Here is a 19,537-nt window from a genome sequence, read left to right on the forward strand (position 1 = left end):
ATTTGTTTCAGATTACCCAGGTTCGAAAGATGATGGGACTGATTTCAAGGACAAAACTTTGATTTGTCTACATTGGTTGCTAATCTCCTTGTAAGATATGGCTGGACCAGTTATACAACCTCTATCCCCAGAGGTCAGATCCTACTTGAGGACAGGTGTGGCCCTCTGTAGTATCACTCAGTGTATGGAAGAGCTTGTGCTCAACTCTGTTGATGCTGGTGCCACTTGTATAGCTGTTCGCATTGATTTATCCTGCTTTAAAATCCAAGTGGTTGACAATGGCACTGGAATGACTCAAAGTCAGCTGGAACTTATTGGCCAAAGGTAAAGTATTAATATAAGTGTGTGACATGTGTTTTTCTATGCATACCTGTTTCAACATATGCTATCAAGGATAACATGATACAGTTTTATCATAATATTTCATCTGGGATCTTTGTATCTATGCAAATTTTCACTACATGTATCATTTCTTTGCACTGTAACAACATTTTATTTTGGCACAATCAAATTTTAGTGTAATTTGAACAAATAAGAACAATGATGAATTTGTGCATTTACAGTAAGTGCTATATTAACATTATACTGATACTACAATTAGCGCAGTCATATTTTAGGGCAATCATGTATATTAGCACAATATTAATAGTGTGAAAAGTGTTAAATAAGATATTACTGCTAAAATGTATACAGTTAAAGTATCTTATGGCTATTGTTGTAGGTATCACACCAGTAAATGTCACACCATGGAGGACCTTGATCAGCTCTGTCACTATGGATACCGTGGAGAGGCTATTGCCAGTCTGAAAGATGCATGCTCGATACTTGAGATTACATCTCGTACAAAATATTCAACACCAACATTTAGTAAAATTTTCAACAAAGGAGTATCAATGAAGGTGGTGCAGTCAAGTGTGCAGAGACCAAGTGCTGGTACAACAGTCACTGCGCATGATTTATTTTATAATATGCCAGTTCGAAAAAAGGCCATGAATCCAGTATTGGAGTTTGAGAGAGTGAAGAAAAGGCTGGAGGGTATAGCATTAATGAGGCCAGTAATTTCATTTTCCCTAAGAAATGATATCACAGGCCATGTTGTGCTTCAGACTCATAAAACTAATGGTGTGTTGAATGTATTCACCTCTCTTTTTGGTATAGGGAGATCAAAAACACTGTCACCTGTTGAGGGTCACAGTGGCTGTTTTAGTGTGGACGGATATATAGGAAAAGAAGGCTTTTCAAAGAAAGACTTGCAGTTTGTATACATAAATAAACGTTTAGTATTGAAGACAAAAATTCACAAAGTCATCAATTTCTTACTAGGGAAATCACTGATTCTGAGGAAGAAGGGTGCAATTGATAAACAAGGAGAAAGTAAACAGCAAGAAAGTATTTCATCTTTAACTTCAAGTCCTACAAAGTATTCAGAAAAGTTTGGAGTTTTTGTGGTGAATGTGACATGTCCATATACTGAATATGATGTGACGTTTGACCCTGCCAAAACCTTAGTAGAATTTAAGGACTGGGACTTACTCTGTACTTGCATTGAGGGTGCAGTGTCTGAATTCCTGAAAAGAGAATGTCTTTTATTGGGAATCCAAGAAATGATGGCAGAGGAAAGATTAACTTCAGGTGAGAAGTCTGGTGACACTATAGAGACCTCCACTAATGAAGGCCCTTTTTCTACATCTGAGAATTCTTCTGTATGTGAAGAACAGATAAGTACAAGTAATAACAGAAACTTTCTGACTTCAAAGCTAGTCAAGCGGCAAGTGAAACATGTCTGTGATCAAACAAAAGAAGTCGATCATGAAGATTCAGAAAGGTTAGATACCATGGAAACCAAAGAGAATGTCACATACACAGAAACTGTAGAAAATAACTGTGACGGTAAATTTACTCAAAACAAAGAAAGTGTGAGGAGTTCTGAGTGCAGGATTGATCAGAGAGTAAGTAACACATCTGAGACTGTGAGCAGCTCTGGTCATGCATCTGAAGATGTGGGAGACCACTCCATCCTTTCCTCTACAGACAGCTTAAGGTCCATGTTCAGAGGCAGAAAAAAGTGCTCTGATATAGAGTGTTCTGATAGTGATGACAAAGAGAGTGAAGTAACTGACAAATTTGATGAAGATGGAGATTATGAAAGTGAAGAACCTGTTCCTATATTTGATCGCAACTTTAAGGACAAAGGGAAAGAGCTCACAGATTTAGACAATGAACCAAGAAGTATAATTAGGCTGGAAACACCTTATTTAGGTTGTAATGGAGGTTCTACACTTTCCCTCATCCGTAAACAACACAAATCTAATGAAGAAGGTATGAGTGGTGAGCTGTCAAGTTCTCACAAGATTCACTGTAAGTCTTTGAAGAAACGATTGCAGTGTGATAAAACATCTGACATTAATTATACAATAAAACAGCATAATCAAATGGATCCCCAAGCTAAAACTTCAGAATTATTAATAAATGACATTTATGATTTAAGGCAAACTAAGGAAGTTGTCACACAGAGAGAACAGAGAAAACAAAATAATTGTAGACCCAATGCAGCAGTCCCAAACAAAAATGGAGGAAGTGACATAGGGCATGGAGGATCTTCATCACACGGAGATGCAAATACATTCACATCCAGTCTGCCTCAAAAACGGATCTCAACATCGGGAGAGGCTTCTGTTGCAGCAAAGTTGGCTCGGATGACTAGAATTAGGTTGCAACAGCAAAAATCAAGAGCTTTAGGTAGTGAGCTAGGAGACCAGTGTTCCACATCCTCATCTTACCATTTACGAGATGTTGTAACAAAAACATCTAGAGATAGAGTTGTTTTCTCTTCAGAAGGTCGCCAGGAGATGGTTGCTTCAAAAATTAGTCAGTCAGGAAATCAATACAACTCGTTTGAGAATTCATGTTCAGACATTCTCCTTAACAGGGTTCCAAAAAGAAAAAGCATAGAGACAACAGATAGTTTTTCCAAACTTAAATCATCAGATTCTACAAGAAATATGATTGATTTACCAGCTGCTCCTAAGAAATTTCTGACAACTGCCTCTTTTGTGCAGACATATGATGATGTTATTCAGAATTGTAAAGTCTCCAGAAGCTTATCCCATCAATATTCCAGTGATCATAATGCTTGTGGAAGTGATACATTTACAATGGAATTGTCTAATCCTAAGTTAAAAACAACCACAACAATAGACCACAGTGAAACTTTATCAGATAAATCCACAGATCTGGGAACTTGTCTTGGAAGTAAAACAGACACAGTTGATTCAAGCATGAACACAGGAGTGGGCCATCTCATTAATGATGAAAAACACTTTCATGGTGCTTCATCTGAGTCAGAAGCAGATAACATAAAAGAGACAGTGCTGTTTGAAGGAACACCAAAATTTGTCAGTAAGCTAGACTTGGACAGATGGGATACTAATTCTCAAGATTCCAACACTGATCTATTGTGTTATGAGGTGTTTGATTATTCTCAAACACTGTTAAGTAAGGAAAAGTCATCTAATGTCACAAATATTCAGAAAATTTGCCAGCCTCATGCAATTGATAACTCTCAGCATTGTCAGCAGGATCAACTTGTGTCACTTGGGAATGAAGAAGGTAACAGTATACTCACAATGCAGGGCACAGATAGGTTTGATCCCTGCCTGTCTAGTCCAGAAATCAGTAATAGAGTTATGACTACACAGGGGTCTGACATACCTCAATCTCAAGGCTTTGTTCCTTTATCTGACATGTCAGCTGTGATTGATAAACAGGTTTTTATTGAACCAGTACAGGAATCACAAGGATTTGTACCCATACCTGCATTCACAGAAAATCGTGTTATATCACCCGCTGTTTCAGAAGGCTTCTCACCTGTTATGATGGATGATGTTGGTAATACAAAAACAGATAAGAACTCCAGTAATCAAAGAAGTAGTAAAGATATTTGTGAAGACTGTAACATCAATACTGATTACACTTCCCCCTCTACAGATGAAGGTGTGGAAACCAAGGCAGAGTACCTCAACTATTATTCATCTATAGCAGAATTGTATGAAGATGACATGAGTTATGTGAAAAAAAAGAAAAAGATGTTGAGGAACAGCAGGTCATCTCAAGGCACATCCATCAATATGGAGAGTTCAGAACCCCCAAAACCTCCAGTAATAGAGACAATTTCAGACGATAATCTAAATATTTCAACAGAAAAATCTCAAAAGAATTTGTCCGAAGACTCCTTTCCAACTCAACAAACAAATGAGATATTCAAAACCCAAGTACGATCCAGGAAATGTGAGGATTCTTCCATGTCTGATCAATCTGATGACCCAATAATTTCATCACAGCTTCATGATCTTTGCCAGAATTATAACAGTGACAACAGGACAGCTTCTTTTCAAAATATTGAGGGAAAAGATACCGGCACTGTTGGAAATGATGGAGAGAAAAAGACAGGTTTTGTTGGAAATGATGGAGAGAAAAAGACAGGTTTTGTTGGAAATGATGGAGAGAAAAAGACAGGCTTTTTTGGAAATGATGGTGAGAAAAAGACAGGCTTTGTTGGAAATGATGGAGAGAAAAAGACATTCTCTGTTGGAAATGATGGAGAGAAAAAGACAGGCTTTGTTGAAATTGATGGAGAGAAAAAGACAGGCTTTGTTGGAATTGATGGTGGGAAAAAGACAGGCTTTGTAGAAAATGGAAAGGAAGATGCAGACTCTGTTGGAAGTGGTGAAGTGAATGATACAATTTCTACTGGAAATAAAGAGTTGTCTAACATGTTAGATACAACAACACTGACATGCGATAGAGAACAGAAGTCAACTGAATGCACTGGCTATGGACAACAAAGTTTATGCCAACTTGATGAGACAGACTTCATCAGTAGAAATGTTGTGTGTGACATAATGTCCAATGAAGAGGAGGGGCACATATATGATCAATGCGAGTCGCTGCAGAGTGGTTTGAAAGACAGTCCTGAGAGGGATGAAGGACAGACAGAAGGGTTTGATTCTACTACAGAGATTACATACATTATACCAGACACTGGCAACTCTCAGGTGAGCTGTTTAAAGAAAGAGTCATTTCACAATGATCATCGGGTAGAAAATGCTGATGAGAGCATTGCAACATCCAACAAATGTTCCAGTCATTGTTCACTCAACATGGTTGACCTTGGAAATGGTCATTTTGAGAACAAAAGTGATACAAGTCTGTACTGTAAGAGCTCTTCTGACAGATCAGAGGAGCTTGATGTTCCAGGACTAAGTTCAAAGCAACTTCAAGTACTTCAGACTTCCAACAGGAAAGGTAAATTACCTAGGAACATTGTGAACATTTGTGATAAACATGCAGTGATACCCAAAACTTGTTCAACTGATATATCAGCTGGTACTCACCAGTGGTCTGATGTAGATGAAGGGGAGTTATTGGCGGTTACAGTCAGTGAGCAGACCTGTTGTCAGTTGTCACAAGAATCTCCCACCAACAAGGCTGTAGAGCACAACTATTCTGGTGATGAACAGCCATGGATGGAAATGGAAGATCCCAAAACAGGTCAGTACGACCAAATAAGTTTTAGATTAAGCATACTAAAATGTTTTGATTAGTTTTATTGAACTGAAATGTTACTGACTGGTGATATACACTCCAAGCACAGAACAATGTATAAATCTTTATTGTATTTTAAGTAAGGTGATGTAAATACTCAAATCACTATATATGTTGATAAGTATTAGTTTTAATAAGATTCCAGTCATCTTTACATTGACATGCAGCATTATTTTGAATAACAATTTCAATGCCTTGTATTCATTTCATCTTTAGGATAGAACTGTAATTTCTACTTTTTCTGTTTGTATAGAGTATATGAATCAATCATATTTATAATGAAAAGAAATAGGAGAAAACTATTTCTGATGTAATGAAATGAGATGGTTATGTTTATGTAGGTGAGAAGTTGTATGTAAACAGGATGACAGGCCACACTCGTCCTCGAGATGGAAGTTGGGAACCACCTACTCCAGATAGTAAGTCTTCAACATATAGATATGCATTGTAATATGATGTATTGTACCAGTCACAACAAACCAACCAGTTTATATGTATGCCATTTTTGATGTGTATTATAGTGAAGAAGACTAATTCAAGATTAACAGCTTCTGTGGCAAATTCTGAAGTTGATGAACTTTCACCACAATCCCACAATACATTGCTGAACATGATGTCTGAACATTTGGGGACCTTGGATAAGGAGGAGGAGGAGTTACTATCTGTCAAATGGGCAGGTACAAGATGTTATTCTGAAGGAATGGAAGACAACCAGAACACAGGTAGTTCTCATATCGCTGAATGAAATATTGTCCATCATTTTAATATTGAAGAATTTTCCAGATTTCTGTATTACTATTTTTTGTCTTTAATAAAATGTGGTGTATGTGTTACCATGTTGTATAAGGTTTGTCCACTTCTCTGTTTATCAAGCTTTAGTTTCAATAACTTCTGTACACATTAAACCATTTAACTCCATGTTTACTCTGTCGATGTATCCTAGATCTAGAGAAGTCATGCAATGATTGTCATCCATGCATATTTATAAGTTTTAATCTATTAAGATTGTGTGATTTAGTTTTCGCTCAAAAATATTCCTATATGTTTCCTTATCATCTGGTCTAAAGTTATGGTACATGTACGTGTATTTGTAACAATGATACATGATGTGAATATTAATGCTAGTAAGAGGTACCAACCCATGTGTAATTAAAATATTACAATATTACAACTGTCAGTTTTTGTACGCCTGTCTTTTTTCTTAATAGCACATAGAATTATCAATACGTTTTATTTTACATTCAATTGTTATCATTTATGCAGATACTTTTATTTATTAATGTAACATTTTAGAGCGACTGACTCTACATCTAGTCTCTACTACTGTATTGCATTATCAAAGTTGATATAGGTGAACTAGGTTTGGAACGATTCATTTTCTACAATTTTAGGTCCTGGTTGTTTTTAACAGTATGTGATACCAGACATATTATGCAGCCATTCACATATCACATTATTTTCTGCAATCTTATAGCAAATTAAAAAGACATGAAAAAAATATGTATGAGTTTGAGAATTCAGTATCTTGTGAATTAGAGACATATAGGTCGATTGATATCAATATATGTCACTGGCTAATATTGACACATCCTTTGAATACTTCTGTATTACAGATATGATCAATTCAACCTGTGTAGAAGATCTTCTGGAGAACTGGAACAACCCTGTTTTCACCAGACCAGAACAAGTATTTTTATTTTCTTAGTCTGGATACATGTTTCCACACTTTACTGGTGTTAGATTTTCTTATCTCACCCGATATAGTTAGAATAGTTGGATTAGCCAGTCATGTGCATGTACAAATGTAACAATGGTGTGATGTCATGGGGACATCACAAACCTTGTGTGGCGTGATGCCACACAGCAATTTAAAAATAATCCATGAAAAATGCCAAGCTTTGAGATATGATTAACATTACATACAGAAGAAGGCCATGCATGAGACTGAGAATTTCAGTCATCAGTAAAAGATTTTTAAGATGTCAAACATTCAGGTCCTGTTTGTTTAAAAGCTGATTAGAGATACCCAGTGGTAAGCAAATATTTTCAAACAGGAATTCAATAAAAATTAGGATCATAACTTATTCATACACAGCTAAAGGTTTTTTGAGATTGGTCACATTGATAAATACTTTTTAGAATTAATTTTGCCTTTAATGATCCTGTTTGTTAAGGGGCAGCGATTTGAAGTTTTCACTAACCACTGGTTAACTCTTAAGTAATCTTTGAATGACTAGGGCTTACATGCCAATAGTGTTTGCATCATCAAGAATTTTGCCCCTTGTGCTATGAATCCCTTATTTCACCTCTAAAGGTTTAAAAAAATACTTGGTTCATAGTGTGTGTAGGGTAGACAACTCTTTTACTTTTATAGTTATATTGTTATTATGATTAAGTGAGGAGAACCTTCGGAATATTTTCGTTATTTTTTGCTGACATGCTTTTACATGCTTTTATGTAAAATTAACTTAAAAATGTCATATTCTTGCCAAAAAAAAAGACTTTTAGTGTATTTTGCAGTAAGCTAAAAACTTACCATTAAACAAAATGTGACTTGTCCATCTGAAAAAAAAAACACAACTTGCTAACTGTTTGGGTCACAAGTGGCTTAATCAAATGTTTTCTGATCCCAAAATCAATGCATATTTTATTATTTGACTTCATTACAACTTTATAAACAATTATAAGGTTTTCTTAATCCAGCCATGGTATTATACAGACATTCACCACCAGAAAGAGGTGTAAAAGTACATTGTGAGTGTTATTTTAGAAGCTGCAATTATTGTTTGTTAAGGAGATAGCAGCAGCTGTGGAGACAAGCAGAAGGACACGGGGCTCAGCCAGAGTACAGAGTGTCCTCCACTCTCACAAGTTCACCAAGGATATGATACAGGACATCAAGGTTAGAGCACAGCATTTATAGCCCCCACTCCCTCCACTCAAAACCCAAAATGCCAAGGATGATTGGGTGGTGCAGTGATAGCACACTTGCCTTTCACACAGGCATCCAGGGTTTGATTCCTGGAACGGAGGTGAAAAGGTATGGGGTCACCTGCCTAACCACATGAGTTTTCCTCATTGCAAAGATCCCTTGTGCACTCCCATACATGCCAACAAAAGTGACTGATATAAGCTTAAAGCTTGTTTCACAATTGTTGTTGAATAGATAAAGTTTATATGAAACCCAAGTCAGTGGCTAAACTTTTTATCAGATTGTGTTTTAGCTTGATATTTTTAGACACTGACATGTAATCTATTTATCCTATATGAAAATTCAGACTATCACAATGTCTTTTCAGTGTTTATCTGATGTTGACGCTATGCTGAATTGTGTCTGTTGACACACGTCAAAATAATAACACTACATGGAAACGATGTAGTACCACATTTCAATGGATATAACAAGCAATTTTATGGCTTTTCGTAAATAACCTTTTTTGTTACAACAAATGATAATTCTTATTTGAACAGATATCCATATTTTAAAATGAAATATCCAAGTAACTCAGAAAGTAATTCTGTAGAACTGATGTACTTGCTAAAATACAGCTTTTTTTCCATCACTACCCAATACAGCAAAAATATACTTGGTATGTGTTAGGTGTATTCGGACAATGGCAGCACAGTTGCAGGTTTATGAGATTTATAAGTAGCGAAATAAATAACTTCAGTTTACTCCTGGTTACAAGATATAAGTATCTATAGTTGATAAATCTTTATTAGCAGGAATATTACACCTACAGATTGTGGTAATATAGTGAAACAATTGACATCACGCTGCCATCAGGTACATTTTGTCCCTGTGTATGAAGTGAACAATAGAAATGTTGGATTTTATATGTTGTAGGTTATTGGACAGGTAGACAAAAAGTTCATCGCCTGTATGACAAGTTGCAAGAGGAACAACATAGCTACAGGTAAGCTAAAGCTGGCAGATATAGTCAAGTGAAGCAATGAAATGTTTGTCCGAGGAGACAACCAGCATCACCTAGAGAATATTCTTTAAAATCCTAAGAAAGATTGGATTTTGTCGAAATTTGGTTGGAATCATGTGTCGGTTAAAAGAAATCAAATTTGTATAAACAATGGATTTTGCACTTGCCCCCCTGGGGCAGCAGGGGTGGGGCCCAATAGGGGAAATAGAGCAAGTTCTTTAAAAATCATACTCCTCCTGTGGGAATGATTGGATTTTGCCCAAATTTGGTGTGAATCATGTTTTCATGAAGGGGTATCAATTTTGTATCAGTGGTGGATTTTGCCACCTAGGGCAGGAGGGGAGGAGCTGAATAGGGGAAATGTGTTTGAAGGCATAAAAAGATAAACACAATAGTGACCTAAGAATTGGCCCTTGAGTCTAGTCGCACTCCTAGGGACTCCAGTTTCATGGTAATATCTTTGAAACAGTTAAGATCCCCACACCTAAACCATTTATGGCAATGTTTGGCATCAAGAGATAGACACATTCACAAAGCAAGAACTGGACCCTCTGGGTGATATCTTTGAAACTGTTGAAATCCCCACCCTGTAACCATATATATATATATATATAATTGCTTGGCATCAAGACATAAACACATTTGTTATGTAAGAATTTGCTCTTGGGTGTGGCACACCTCAAAAAACATTGTTTCTGGGTCATATTTTTGATAAAATTCAGATACCACCTGAATTGGTTGGCAGTTAATGTTACTTATTTTAAAATTCTGAAATGACTTAAGAGTTATCAAGAATATTTGCCACATCAATGACAAAATCTGGTGCTGAAAAACACGATTTTACTGACTGTGTCGCTACTGTCACTGTTATTTCTGCTTACCATCATGTGTTCATCTTTACAAAAGAACACACCTTCATTATCAAAACTATCAAGTAACATTATCAGTGCTAAATTTCCAAAACCAAAAAAATGGTCAAGCTGGACACTGGAAATGGACTTTGAATATCAGGATAGCATAGAAACGTACATGTAATGGATAGTATAAAAAAAAACATGTAAATCATTGAAAAAATTAATGTTTTTTACTGTGATATACCTCTAAGCATCAAGATATACTGGACAGGTTCAAGTTTTTTGGGTCAAGGTCACTGTCACTCATTTTAAAAAATATGTCAATCACTACAGTGTAATACATGTAGCTTGTATAGTTTCATTAATACTCAGTAAGGTCTTTATAACTGATACAGTTGAAAGAATGATCTTGCTTTATGCCCTAATTACATCTGGCTCCTGCACTCGATATATTTTGATATCTGTACCCTACATAGTAAAATTGTTAAAAAAAATTGATGACATTAAAGACTGACCAGAGAAGTTAAAGGATTATGATGTCTTAAATACATGCCGACACCAAAATTCTTGAATCGTGACCTGAAATATCACCCTTCATCTAAGGTCTGTCATAACCTTAGGGGAAGAACTGTGTTGCATGGTTCAATGGTTCCTGGTGGTTTGTGCTGAGAAACAGAGCAGTATGTGCTGGCATGGTTGTTTCATTGGGCAAAATACTTTACCCTCTTTGTTTTGGAGAATTGGTGATGGGCCTCCTGTATGTTGTTCAGTGAGGTAGTACCAGCTACTCTCGGTAAACCCTGCTTTGCAAAGCAATTAATCTACCAGCACACAATCGGACATGTAAATGCAGTATACAAGATTCTTGGTGTTACTTCCTATTAGCAGTATATCTATTTAAAGATATCAACACAGATTTGTTAGTTTTCAGCATTTATGATGTGTACTCTTAAGTAAATCAGATTTAGTTTTTTCTTAATCGTCTTCTCTGTTAATGTCTTTCAGCTCCAAATCTGATGTTACTTTTTGACCAGCATGCTGCTCATGAGCGTGTACGCCTAGAAAAACTTACCAAAGGTAAATCATTTTGAGCTTAAAGTTACCAACAACAAGCTTGATTCCAATTTTATTTTCTAAAAGGTGATCTCTGCAAAGCATGCTTTCATCTCTATTTATTTTATTATATTTATTGATACAGACGCCTACGAGAGAGACAATAGAATTTGTCGCTCCACCGTTACACCTGCCAAACATTTGACACTGGAAGAGGAGGAAGTGCGAGTGATGGTGTCATATAAAGAGGAATTCTACAGGATAGGTGAGGACTTGGCTGGTATTTAGTAGAATCCAGTGCCATATGTGTTCCTGATATTTGAATTTCATCGTTTGATAAACAGCTGGTAAAAACTAATGTACATTTATTATACAATTTTTATTTTAACCAGGTGTCGAGTTTAGCACAGACAAGCAAGAAAGGGACTGCATCTTTGTACATACAATCCCAGCATGCATCATGCAGAAGGAGGTCAATGAGGTTAAACGAAAGAGGGCTTCCATTGCATGGAATGTTGTTCTGGTAATTATAATGGATAGAAAATCAAATTATTGAACATGAATTTTGATTGTTTATGTATGAAGTGGACTTTTATTAAACCAGTTAAACATGGGACTTAATCATTTGACTTAATTTAAGGAGTGTTCGCTTTCCAGACGTGATAGAAGTTAACTGTTCAATATTGAATGTAGTTGCTCCAATACTGCTTTTATTTTGATGATACGAAGGCATGTATCCAAGTGTATATCAATAGATTCAGTATTATGTTTGTCATGTTTTTACTGTCCTCATTGGAAGCTCTTTTATAAGGCCGTCCTATTCTGATTATCGACCATCCTATATCTGTGGGTGTGTGCATGCATGTAAAATACAGTGGTGTTATGTTGAATTTTTGTACTGTTCACTATGCACACTTTACACTATATACAGCAATAACACACATTTAAATGTTCTTCTAATACTTCAGACTATTTCGAAGTAGAAGAAATTAATTTACTAAAACCATGACAGTCTGTTAGCCCTTGTAATTATATCTACCCGTTTTATGGGAAGAGTGAGATAGTCCCACTACTTCCTTAGCTAATTTCACATGTGCTGCCAAGTTAGTGCATTGTATTTTTTTTAAGTTAATGCATGAATGCAAAAAAAGACGAGATATGTGAGGGAAAAACAATAAAAATTGGTAATCCTCTGTTGTTGCATACCGAGTACTTGTATACTGTTTATGTAGGAATTCCATGCTTATAGTAAGTATAGGCGCTAACCTATATTTAGCCAGTCACTATAATACCCATGGTACTCAGTAAGTAAATTATGATTACTAGTATACAGTCAAGATATGGCTGCAACAGAAAACCTTTTGATTACTTCGGAAGTAATTCAATTTGCTGTTAAAAAACATTAATGGATTGCATTTTGAAATAACATTTCTGATTATTTATTTCAGAATATGTTGAAAGAACATGTAGAGGTAAGTGTGAAATCAGTAACATTATCACTGTATCAATCAGATGTCCACAAGGTATTATTTATATTTAAAATGTATATGTGATGTGGACATTAGAATATACTTATATGATAGTGATAGAAATAAGGGATGATACTGGACAATACTTGTGAACTAATGTGTCACAAATGATATGACAAAGTGGCTAAATCACATCAGACGAGATGTCTATATATTCTGTGTGTTTAATGTTAATTTACTGTTTCCTTTATACTCCGGTACATAGATGTTAATTGGTACCAACGGTGTCCTCGGACGACTACCAACTACACTACATAAGGTTCTGTGTTCCCAGGCCTGTCATGGTAAGTGTTCACTCTTTATGACTTACACAGGTACTATAAGTTCTACTGATTCCTGTGTTACTATACAGTTGCTATGTAGTTTTCTTTATACCTGTATATGCATGCAATAGCTATTTCACTCTGTCACTTTAGGTGCTATAAAGTTTGGAGATCAACTTTCATTAGAAGAATGTGAGGAGCTCCTTCATTCGCTGGCCAAGTGTGACCTCCCGTTCCAGTGTGCCCATGGTCGACCCTCCATCATGCCTCTGCTTGAACTTGATAAACTACAACCAAGTCCTGTAAGTTAATGATAATTGTACTTGAGGTATCAATATTATAAAAAAGTATTTCTACCAAAAGCAAAATCACAATTGTCCAATTGACGCACATTTATTATACAAAAGTATTCGAAGACAGTTTTATTTATTTCTCACTAACAATCCATGCATTTGATAAGAATACTCCCCAAAGCAGATCCATTGAATACAGTCAAACTTTCAACCATTTCTCTTTCTGTCCATAAGGTGAAAAAACCAAACTGTAGCTCACATTTTAAGTTAGAGCTACAATATATGTTAGTATGCTTTTAGAGCAAATTTAATACTTTGAAAAATGATAATATCTTAATTGGAGGGCAAAAATAACTGCAGGCAAATGATTGTGTTTAATCATTAATGTGAAAAATTCAGTCCTCCTATTACCATAATAAAGTACACTTTAGCCTGCTGGATACTAAGTCTTGTTCACATTACAACACTAACTCCATAGATGTTTGATATTTTACACCATTATCTTGACTGGTAATAAACTAATATGCATGCTCACTTAAACTTAATTAGACTTTATGTTTATTCCTCTTTCAGAAAACAACGAAACCAAACCTGTGGAAAATTTCAAAACATCTTCAAACAAGCTGACAGCAGGCAGTGTATACTATGTGTAGATAGATGAGATGACATATATATATTTGATGTTCTAATTTTACTCTACAGGCTGGACCTTTGTATCTTAAAAAGATATTTTTGAAATTCAAATAGCTGTGATAACATTGATTAAGCTATCAAATAAGCTGAGGAGGTCGTAATATATCCTCTGGCTTAAAGTCAGGAATGTGCTTAAAATAGGACACTGAAATAGTAGTTATTGATAATTATACTAATCAGCAATCTATATGAGTGGGCTTATTGCTGGATAAATCAGTAAGTTTTAGGTGACATTGTTTGTCATTAATGCAACAATGCTTGTTACAGTTCTTTATGACAATGAAGGTCAGAACTGACGCATGGTTTGTGATAGTGAAGGCTTGGATTGTAACACTGTATGTGACATTGAAGGCCTGGATTGTAACACTGTATGTGACAGTGTAGGTTTGATCTGAGACCCTGTATGTGACAAGGTAGTTCTAGACTGAGACCCTGTATGTGACATTGTATGCCTGGACTGGGACCATGCATGTGACAATGTAGGCCTCGAATGCAACATTGCATGTGTCAGATCTTAGTGACAGCATAAGTCTTGAATATGACACTGTGTGTGACAGTATAGTCCTGTACATAGACCCTACATGTGGCATAGTAGGCCAGGACACAGACATTGTATGTGACAGTATAGACATGGTCTGAGACCCTGTATGTGAAAGTGTAGGCTTGGACTGCAACCATTTATGTAAAATTGTAGGGCTGGATTGGGACCCTGCATGTGGCAATGTAAGACTTGATTGTGACATTATGTTGCAGTATAGGCTTGGTCGGAGATCCTGTATGGGACAGTGTAGGCCTGGACTGAGGCCCTGTATGTGACATTGTAGGCCTGAACTGGGACCCTGCATGTGACAGTTACATGTACAAAATGTATATGTGTCGTCATAGGCGTGAACCTAATTTACTTGGCAAACAATATGAACCTATTTAGGTCTTAAGGTTAATTTATATGTGTTGTAATGTTGGTGAAATACTCATTATTATTGTTGAATTATTTATTTATTTGATTTAGTTGGCAGGATTGCTTGAATTATAAATTATCAAAATGATAACAGGAAAAAAGTTATGAATATTGTTTTTTCAGCGGTACAATTGTACAGGCCCGTTTTTCTGAAAATTTTCCTAAAGATTCAGCTCTCATAGATGATGTCAACAGAGAGGGCTACTGTTTCTGGTCCCTTGTCAGCTTTGTTATTGAAGAAAGCTTTTTTACTATTGGTTATAAACCAATCTTGTTGTAGAGAATGAATTATTCACGTCTCTAAGTTTGTTATTGTCCTGTTTTATTTAGTACTTTGTAAAACTTATTAATTCTTGTGTCCCTGCATTATTAGTTCATTTTATTACAGTGAACTTATTTCTCATTCTCTAAATGTGTTTTATTCCTGTATAACACTTATTTCAAATGTATACCTCGAGGTTTGTCGCAAAAAAATATGACAGTGCCAAATAGACAACCAATCCTGAAAACAGCATAAATTGATTACGAAGTATCACTTAAATTAGAGTTGTCTCCCTTACACCAGTCCTGTTTTACATACCCATTCCGGATTTCCTGTTTAGAACTGTTGTGTTCCCATGTTGAGAGCTAAATGTATGTCTTAGATCCTTCAGAATTAAATTCAACATGTTTGATTATTGTAAATTATTGCCCACTTGGATCGTTTTCTGTCTCCTGAGCCAGAATATATTTTACTGTAGAGAATTAAATTTACATGTACCATGTAGTTTGTTGAAATTTTATTGTAAACAGTGCAATACCATAAATACGATAATTATTACTGTTAACTGTTGACTTACGCTGGTAATTGTTTGTTTTTTGAAGTTCATAGAATCCTTTCCAGTCATAATTTTTTAAGACTTTATTTTGAGTCGTGTTTTGAACAATATAACTTTAGCTCAGTAGAGCTATTCTTACGACTTTCATGTCAGTAATAAAATAAAATATAAGATGTTCATTTATTGTACAAAAGACACAAAATTGAACAGTACCTTCCACTACAAACTTGTAGTTAAATACAGAAGAATTAAACAGCATCATACAGCTGTTTTGTCATGTGACAGAGTGATGCTAAGGGTCCAAATTGCCAACATCCTGGAGGCGATTGAGGAAAATCTAAACTGGTTGAAATAAATATCAGAGACTAGATGGGAAGGTGCACGTAACCAAAAGTTGAAAAAAGAGGGGGAAAATCAATAGTGAAGGATTTTGAAATATTGTACTTGTGTATACACTTATAGATTTTAATGAGGCGTACAGGTTACTGCAAACCTTGAGGACTGAATGTTCACCATCAGTCTCTACCACCTGCAATCTGAAGATTGAACAAAATACTCCCAAATAAAAAGCAAACTATTTACCATTAGTACATGGCATCGATGCCAGATCTCTGTTCCATTAGCTATACTTATTTTCTTTTGGATGATCATTGCTGTTTGTTTATATACATGTTATTGTGCCATATATAAAAGCATAGTAGCGCTACACAATTACCTGCTCAGTGTAATAATTACATATTGATAAATTACACGTACTTCACCTGCTCAGTTTAGTAATTACATTTTTATGAATTACACGTTCTTCATCTGCTCAGTGTAGTAATTACATTTTGATAAATTACACGTTCTTCATCTGCTCATTTTAGTAATTACATTTTGATAAATTACACGTACTTCACCTGCTCAGTGTAGTAATTACATTTTGATAAATTACACGTTCTTCATCTGCTCATTTTAGTAATTACATTTTGATAAATTACACGTACTTCACCTGCTCATTTTAGTAATTACATTTTGATAAATTACACATTCTTCACCTGCTCAGTGTAGTAATTACATTTTGATAAATTACACGTTCTTCATCTGCTCGTTTTAGTAATTACATTTTGATAAATTACACGTACTTCACCTGCTCAGTGTAGTAATTACATTTTGATAAATTACACGTTCTTCATCTGCTCATTTTAGTAATTACATTTTGATAAATTACACGTTCTTCATCTGCTCATTTTAGTAATTACATTTTGATAAATTACACGTTCTTCATCTGCTCGTTTTAGTAATTACATTTTGATAAATTACACGTAATTACATTTTGATAAATTACACGTTCTTCACCTGTTTAGTTTAGTAATTACATTTTGATAAGTCACCAGTTCAGTGATTAGTAATTTTAACGTACATGTGTAATTAATTACTTGTATGTTCCTAATGACTTACAGCTGGTATGTCATTACGTGTGTAACTTGTGAGCAGTTAAAATAAGATAATTACATCGCTTCTGTGTAACACTGGTTGTCTTCACTACTAGCAGAAAAAACAACATTTTTACAGTAAAAGACTTATTTGACAACTAATTAATGAAAGTTGTTTTATGGTTGTTTGACAAACCAGATTTATCGTATTGTATATGGAAGTTGTATACGAATAAAATTTACAAATGACGGCAGGTTAAAAAAACACCTGCTGGGAAAGGATGGCAATAATGCAGATAAAAGAAGTTTTCTTACAAGAAAAATATTGTCTCGTTTTTTCCATTGTCCATTGAATAATTGATCAGTATTTCAGATATAGCTATGATTATACTAATATGACATAGTTGCTACATTGTACCGCGGATGATTGAAGGACATTATTGTACCGAGGGTGACTGAAAGAAACTTTTGTACCGAGGATGATTGAAGGAAACTATTGTGCCGAGGATGATTGAAGGAAACTATTGTACCGAGGATGATTGAAGGAAACTATTGTGCCGAGGATGATTGAAGGAAACTATTGTACCGAGGATGATTGAAGGAAACTATTGTGCCGAGGATGATTGAAGGACATTGTTGTGCCGAGGATGATTGAAGGACATTGTTGTGCCGAGGATGATTGAAGGACATTGTTGTGCCGAGGATGATTGAAGGACATTGTTGTGCCGAGGATGATTGAAGGAAACTATTGTGCCGAGGATGATTGAAGGAAACTATTGTGCCGAGGATGATTGAAGGACATTGTTGTGCCGATGATGATTGAAGGACATTGTTGTGCCGAGGATGATTGAAGGAAACTATTGTACAGTTGATGAATTGCTGTAGTAGATAAATTACTTCATTGGAGAGGATCATCTACTCTACATGTACTTTTCCTAAAGTCGAGTTGATGAAACAGTTGACGAACAAAACCATTGGTAAAAACTGACGGAATTAAATTATAAACAGTCTACTACATTTTATTTTGACAGGTTACGTTTGTTGAATGATATATATTCCTGTCTAAGTCGTTACCGCTGCTTCTTCTTAGGCACTGAATGTAACTCATGTTCTTAACACGTTGTGTCACGTCACACCAGCAAAAATGACAGTCTCAATCTATTTCAAAGTCGGGCGACCGTGGACTTGAGACTTCGGATTAGGAAGCTTTCCTTTGACCTAAAGTAAGATTTTAGCTTTATTGGGGTCAGGAAGCTTTCCTTTGACCTAAAGTAAGATTTTAGCTTTATTGGGGTCAGGAAGCTTTCCTTTGACCTAAAGTAAGATTTTAGCTTTATTGGGGTCAGGAAGCTTTCCTTTGACCTAAAGTAAGATTTAAGCATTATTTGGGTAAGGAAGCTTTCCTTTGATCCAAAGTAAGATTTTAGCTTTATTGTGGTCAGGAAGCTTTCCTTTTGACCTAAAGTCAGATTTTAGCTTTAATTTGGGTTATGAAATATGTATATTATATTTACATGTAGCTTTAGGGCGAGTTTGATGGGCTTGACAGACGTATTAGAAAATGCCACAATCCTCCAACTAACCCTACCCAGTTGGCTGCAGCAACATTGATATAAATCCTATAGAATCCGTGCTGGGATTTCTCACACCAGGTACTGAAGTGGCATTTTTCTATGCGTGGGTATCCCAGTCGGAACGACTACCAACAATATTTAAGTTTACAGTATTGTAAAGAATAGGATTATCCCTTTATACTGATATCACATTTTGTACAAACACTCCAAACAATCTTAACGTATCAATTGCATAACTTGATTTTCCGTTCCACTTTTGTCGAGCATAGACTGGAGTAGGTCTAAACCACCAGACTACATTTTATATGAGAGAGCCCTAAAGATAGCGATGAAAATGACATAGATGTATATTGCAAATGGTCACACGAAATGTCAGAACGTTAACTGATTTACCCTATCAGGAAGACTTCCTTAAGCCCGCCACTGCCTCGTAAGCCGGACAAGAGCCACGGGGGCTTCACGGTAGCCCGAGTTTCCGCTGACTGCTTACGTACATCCGACATGGCCGTCCAAACCTCTTTCCGTGTATATGTTGAACGTCGGATGGA

At 35.7% G+C, this 19,537-nt stretch overlaps 1 protein-coding gene across 1 annotated transcript; it reads left to right on the forward strand.

Moving 5' to 3' along the window:
* Positions 1 to 97: 97 nt before the first annotated feature.
* Positions 98 to 15,541, forward strand: LOC132549138 (serine-rich adhesin for platelets-like). The gene is made up of 14 exons (XM_060213059.1): positions 98 to 324; positions 722 to 5,550; positions 5,946 to 6,023; positions 6,126 to 6,326; positions 7,218 to 7,291; positions 8,399 to 8,506; positions 9,452 to 9,521; positions 11,399 to 11,470; positions 11,592 to 11,711; positions 11,839 to 11,969; positions 12,895 to 12,918; positions 13,181 to 13,259; positions 13,392 to 13,540; positions 14,105 to 15,541. Exons 1-14 carry the CDS (start codon positions 98 to 100, stop codon positions 14,156 to 14,158), a joined length of 6,216 nt encoding a protein of 2,071 aa, XP_060069042.1. The 3' UTR covers positions 14,159 to 15,541.
* The last annotated feature ends 3,996 nt before the right edge of the window (positions 15,542 to 19,537 follow it).

The sequence above is a fragment of the Ylistrum balloti genome, unplaced genomic scaffold, assembly GCF_031769215.1.
Source record: "Ylistrum balloti isolate Yb309-2 unplaced genomic scaffold, AGI_CSIRO_Ybal_v1 Utg370042, whole genome shotgun sequence".
Classification (NCBI taxonomy): domain Eukaryota; kingdom Metazoa; phylum Mollusca; class Bivalvia; order Pectinida; family Pectinidae; genus Ylistrum; species Ylistrum balloti.